Below are 6,517 nucleotides of genomic sequence, written 5' to 3' on the forward strand. Positions count from 1 at the left end.
AAAACAATTGCAGCATCAGCCTTTCTGCACATATAAATGCTGAGGCAATTAAAATGACAACGATGGCTCTGGCAGTGCATTTCAGTGTGTCCAGGTACACTGCATATATAAATCTAGACCGGGCTTGTAGGCAATATTGTGTATGTGAAAGGTGTGATTAACAAACAGTCATCAAAAATTGGTGTTAGGCCCAAATATGGAGCGTGTGGGAAAGGTACAGTAAGCAAACATTCGATAAAGCCTGTGACCAACTGTCTACAAATATTTGATTTGTAAGAGAAGTTTAAGGTTGCTTTCACACTTGAGCTGTTTGTTCCATTTAACATGAACCCCGGGAGCGTTTCATTGGATAGTCCGGTTCGTTTGGGGTGGTGTGAAAGCTCATTCAAACTCTTGTCTGCTTGAATACGGGGGTATTGGTTGGCTTCCAAGTGCATTCAAGTTTGGTTCACTTTAAGTGAGAACGCAATCCGACCCAAATATAGGAAGTGAACCCAAAAACAATATTTGGCGCGTTTGAAAAAGTGCAGTCTGAACGCACCGGCACCAATTGAAAAATGCAACTGATGTTGCAACTTCACCCCAGAATCACACCAAGACTATCAAACTATAGGTGTAAAAGAGCCCTAAAACTCCAGCGTCCAACTTGACCTCTTCAGACTCAAATGCCTGAAATTTCTTCAGTTAAGTGATTTGTTGTTTGGTCAGCTATGCATTTACACCATTTAAAGTCCAATCTATCGTATATATTATCCACTGAACACCCTTTGTCCTCTTTCAGATCACGTTTTATGAAGACAGAAACTTCCAAGGTCGCTATTATGAGTGCACCAGTGACTGTCCCGAGCTCAACACCCACTTCAGCCGCTGCAACTCTGTTCGTGTGGAGAGCGAGGCCTGGGTTCTGTATGAGAGGCCCAACTACCTGGGCTACCAGTATATCCTGACCAGGGGGGACTACCCTGACTACCAGCACTGGATGGGCATCAACGACAGCATCAGGTCCTGCCGGATCGTACGAAATGTGAGTGCCTTTAGAGACGCAAAGCGCAGTGCAGGAACGTTCTGGAATTGGTTACGCCTTGAAAGGTCAGCGGCAACAAGGACAAAATTGAAATACTTTGAGTGCAGTGCTGGGTGGCACACACCGACATGTTGGTGTCTTTCTAGTCTTGCATTGCCAGACCTCTCTCCACAGCGCTGCAGAGGAGGGTCTGGCTAGTCCACACAGCATTCAAGGATGGGAGAAAAACGTGCTCTGGTTTATTGGCATTTCTCAAATCACAATCGTCTTGGGTGGTGCTAAGCGCCAGACGGAACAACGGTGCTTCTGCAAAATAGCCTCTGGAAGGAACTTGTTTGGGGGAAGATGTGCATGTAGGGAGGCAAGCTCTGGTATTAAAATGGCTGTCGAGTGTTTGATGAGAATTTTACTTAGAAAAAAGAAAAATATAATTTGATTGGCGGTTCTAGCTCGGAGGATGTTTCCCAAATCTACTGGAGTTTAGATTGCCAACACAAAGAAAGCAGCAGGTGAGGGACAAATCCGGCGAAACCTCCGGCAGCACCAGAACAATCCCGTAAATGAAACGCTGTCGATATAGACTAGTGTCTTTCCAACTTCACCAGTGTGCGAAGCCTCACAAAACTTTGGTGGTTTATGTTAGAGAAAGATTCTGGTCTGAAAAGTCAAAAATGACTTTGAACAAAATCACGATCTTTCCCAACCTTAACCAAAGTGTTTTTGTAATACAGTAATTTCAAGAACAGATGAAGAAAGAGTCCATTTCCATTTTAGCAAACTCAAACATTTCAAGCATTAGCGATGTAACTTTTGGAATGAACAGTTTTGTTCCAGGGAATAGCCTGGTCCCAAATAGCTAGCTGTTAGCAAATGACGCGTATACTCTGGCATTGCTCGGGGACGCAACTGTGTCATGGCGTATGTGTTGCTCAGGACCCAAGGAAGCGCAGTGTCGAGTGTGAAGTTGTTTGGATGAGCGGGTCTCCAGAAAGCTGCAAGCAGCAATACCTGAGACCAAACAATCGTCCCGTTCCCAACAGGCACGTTAGTTAATGCTCACTTTTTTATAACTCTAACAAGAGCAACTCCTCCTGTCCTGCGATACAAACGCTTGAAAGTCGTAAACATGGAAATCTTTCCCATCTTTTCCATCTGACATGATGGGAATGCGGCATGAAATACTGCACTTTGTATATTGGACTATCCACCTCAACCACTTCCATCGCACGCAACTCAGAGGGAGGTGGATCCTTTCAAAATGAGTAATATATAAATTGAAGCTATAGGAGACATGGTTGGATATTTAATGTAGACACATTGAAATATGTAAAACAGAAACAGCTTGTCTTCAGATGTTAAACAAATACTCATACTCAAAACCAACAATACACTTTGTACATTTTATATTTTCTAATTGCTTTTGCTGTTTCAGATGCTGGGTCACTCCTTGTACAGCAATTAACTGAACTCCTGGTCTTGCAGGGATCTGGTGCGTTCAGGATTCGTGTCTATGAGCATCCTGACTTTAGTGGCCAGATGTTGGAGTCCACCGAAGATCTGAAGAACCTGCCTGAACGCTGGCACCTCCTTGAGACTCATTCCGCCAAGGTGCAGGATGGCGCCTGGGTCTTCTACGAGCTTCCCAACTACCGCGGACGCCAGTACCTGCTGGAGAGAGGAGTGTACCGCCGCTTCACTGAGTGGGCAGCCACGAACCCCACTGTGGGCTCCTTCCGCCGTGTTCTCAACTTATGAGACTGTCTCTCTTTAAGTTAATATTTTACATATCTGTTCTTTGGTAATAAAAAAAGGATTGTGCTCAGTATGTTTTTCCCTTCATGTTCTTTGTATTTCCCCTCTAAACAAGGAGGCTGACTGCTGATCGGTATAAATGTGAATTACAACGACATTCTGAGGCAATTAAAATAAACAAGACACATTTTCAATTAAATTGTATAGTGTCAAATCTTAACCGACATTAATTTAGGACACTTTGCAGATAGAGTAGGTCGAGAACACACACTATAATTTACAAAGACCCAACACTTAACCCAATTGCTCACAGCAGCAAGGAAAAACTTTCTTTTAACAGGCAGAGACCTCGGACAGAACATGGCTCTTGGTGGGCGGCCATCTGCCTCGACATTTAATCTGATAATTTCCGTTAGACTGCACAACCACTTATGCAACACCTGACCCCTCAAACCTTATATGATATGGTTTAAAAGGCTTTAAAAAACAATGAATAAAGTTGCACCTGTGATCTGTTTTTTGGATACAGGTTTAGACTTTTTGATGACATTGGAGTCCCTGATGATCACAGCCTTTGGAGAGAGAAGTCATCATCCTACAGTTTCTTAAAAGTGAATATTTTCATGGCTTGTGAACCTTATTTGTGTGCTTTTGTTCTGGAGTAGTCTGGATAAATGACTGGAGATTTCAAGGATAATTGCCTTATATCCCAGGCCTTCCGTTCTCTTTGTGTTGCCCTTCTCAAATGGTTCGATTCGGGAAACAACAACAAACGAGCTAGCAAGCTACACGCTGAGAATGGCAAGTTTTGAAGAAAATTCGGATCGTGCAACAAGGCAGGCCTGCTCGGTTCATTTGGTGAATGATTGTAAAGATTTACAAAGAATATGTTTATGGCATTTTCTCTCTAACCGGGACGTTTTGGAACCGATTGGTGGGATTGCTGTGGAAGAAGTACACATGGCGATAAACTGGTAAGAGCAAATGAGGTTAACCATGTATCCAGCTAATTTACATAGCTCATGTTCCTGTATTGTGTGAACAGTTAACTTCATTTAATATTGTATGTGGCGTTTACTTTTGCATGGTGCAAATGTTCCACCAAAAAAAGTTCCTTCCCGAGACTATTTTGCAGAGCCGCCGTCTCTGCGTCCGGAGCTTTGATTGCAATTGCTTTAAAGAAATGCAAACAACCCAGAGTGTTTTTCTGTCCTATCCCAGAATCAGCGGCGGAGCCAGGGAGGGGCTAGGGGGTGCTGTAGCTACCCCTAGGTTTGCCATAGCACCCCCTTAGCACCCCCAAGAAATTGCTGTGGTTGATTTATAAATAAATAAAAAAAATCATTAATGAGTAAATAGTATAATTTATATTTGAAAATGAATAAATACATTAATAAAACAAACTTTTACAATTATTTTAACAATTATTTTAGGCTAAAAACACAGGTGATCGTGTTTGGTCAAAGGGTGCAGCACATAGACAGTATATAAGAAGGTGCAGCACACATTGAACTTTTGACCTTACTTCTGCAGTAACGTATTCACAAAGAAGAAGAATAGCTTAATATTTGGAGCCATTAGGATGAGAGAAGTGATTCTAACACCAGCAATGGATAGTTTTTTACTCCCTCAACGTCAAGGTGTGGAGCCTTTATCAAAACCTGTAAATGAGACAGAGATATGGTGAACTTGTCACCAACCGGGATGAAGAAAAGTGGCCGGAAGAAGATGACCTGACTACGGCTGTGATTGCTGCTTAGGATGCTTAACGTCACCCTGCTGTAGCCTACATGACATTAGACCAGGGGATCACACAGCCAGGCCACAGTGGGGAAGTCAGCTGATAGGGGTCCATGCAAGAACTTTACTCTTATCTTTGTCTCGTAGAAGAGCATTACAGTAAACGTGTGTTTTACAGAAATGTGAATAAATGGATCACCCAATCTAAAGTTATACAGCGCACTGGACATCGGTTTATTTTTAGCCCAGAAAACGTGTTCGCCCTCAGTGGCTTATTTAGATATATTAAGTTACTACAGATATGACTACAGTATTTTGACCATATGTGCAAGTGTGAAAACTGTGTGAGGATACATGTGCGTGTGTGTTTATGTGTGTGCTTGGCTGTGTGTGGTGTATTTGGCCTGCTGCATTAATCTGAGCCAGTGTATGAGTGCTGCAGTAATGATTGTTTGTACCCGGCTTGTTGGCTGGTATTTGAAATATGTTTGGTGGGCTAATCAGAGTTCTATGGCGCTGTTGTATCGGCAACTTTAAATCAATCTCTCTCGTTTGCTCGTTTAGTAAACCGCGGCGGAGGTGGGTGGGCATCTGCGCGAGTGTGTGTAACATTAGCCTATTTGTGTCAAGGGAAACTAAAAATTTCAGAGCACCCTCACTGAAACGTCCAGCAACCCCAAAGCACCAGCAAAAGAAAATATCTGGCGCCACCACTGCCCAGAATGTATGTGTGGAGGAGCCAGACCTATAGCTCCACATCGCTGTGGAGATAGGTCTGGTAATGCGAGACAAAGCAACTAGTGACAAAAAAGTTTGAATGGATCCTCAAAGGAAAGAAAAACTGTAAGATATGAGCAATCAAATGACATCCTTTAACTGTTTCTGTAACCTGATGTTATATTCTTGTAACATAGCCTAATATATGACTAGCTACCCCTCAGTTTTCTACCTGCCCTGTAAAGCGACTTTGAGTCTGTGAAAAGCGCTATATAAATTCAATTTATTATTATTATTATATTATTATTATTATTATTATTATTATTATAGCATCCAAGATCAGCTGGTAGAACAGGTCCATGGAGAATCCTTCATGTCCTTTCTCAGCACACAGACTCTGTGTACAAGTCAGCTCAGCAGCGCCTCGGCCTGCTTAGGAAGCTCAGGACTTTTTATGTCAGCAAGGATGTTTAGCCTCCCATACTCACCTTCAACATTTCATCCTGGTACAATGCCCTCACCACCAAACACAAAACCAAACTCTCCTGCATAACTAATCAGACCAGCAAATAATTGGTTTACTTCCGGTAAGTGATAAGAAGCTGAAAACTGGGCTGTTTTTCTGCATACTAAAAAAGTTGACTTTTTAGAGATACAGTGAGGAAAATAAGTATTTGAACACCCTGCAATTTTGCAAGTTCTCCCACTTGGAAATCATGGAGGGGTCTGAAATTGTCATCGTAGGTGCATGTCCACTGTGAGAGACATAATCTAAAAAAAAAATCCAGAAATTACAATATATGATTTTTTAACTATTTATTTGTATGATACAGCTGCAAATAAGTATTTGAACACCTGTCTATCAGCTAGAATTCTGACCCTCAAAGACCTGTTAGTCTGCCTTTAAAATGTCCACCTCCACTCCATTTATTATCCTAAATAAGATGCACCTGTTTGAGGTCGTTAGCTGCATAAAGACACCTGTCCACCCCATACAATCAGTAAGAATCCAACTACTAACATGGCCAAGACCAAAGAGCTGTCCAAGACACTTGAGACAAAATTGTACACCTCCACAAGGCTGGAAAGGGCTACGGGGAAATTGCCAAGCAGCTTGGTGAAAAAAGGTCCACTGTTGGAGCAATCATTAGAAAATGGAAGAAGCTAAACATGACTGTCAATCTCCCTCGGACTGGGGCTCCATGCAAGATCTCACCTCGTGGGGTCTCAATGATCCTAAGAAAGGTGAGAAATCAGCCCAGAACTACACGGGAGGAGCTGGTC

At 42.5% G+C, this 6,517-nt stretch overlaps 1 protein-coding gene across 1 annotated transcript; it reads left to right on the plus strand.

Annotated features, from left to right (window-relative positions):
• Window positions 1–62: 62 nt before the first annotated feature.
• LOC114563600 (gamma-crystallin B-like) lies at window positions 63–2,846 on the plus strand. Its single transcript, XM_028590399.1, has 4 exons — window positions 63–94; window positions 169–214; window positions 782–1,024; window positions 2,507–2,846. Exons 1-4 carry the CDS (start codon window positions 63–65, stop codon window positions 2,777–2,779), a joined length of 594 nt encoding a protein of 197 aa, XP_028446200.1. The 3' UTR covers window positions 2,780–2,846.
• The last annotated feature ends 3,671 nt before the right edge of the window (window positions 2,847–6,517 follow it).

This window comes from Perca flavescens, chromosome 11 (genome assembly GCF_004354835.1).
Source record: "Perca flavescens isolate YP-PL-M2 chromosome 11, PFLA_1.0, whole genome shotgun sequence".
NCBI lineage: Eukaryota > Metazoa > Chordata > Actinopteri > Perciformes > Percidae > Perca > Perca flavescens.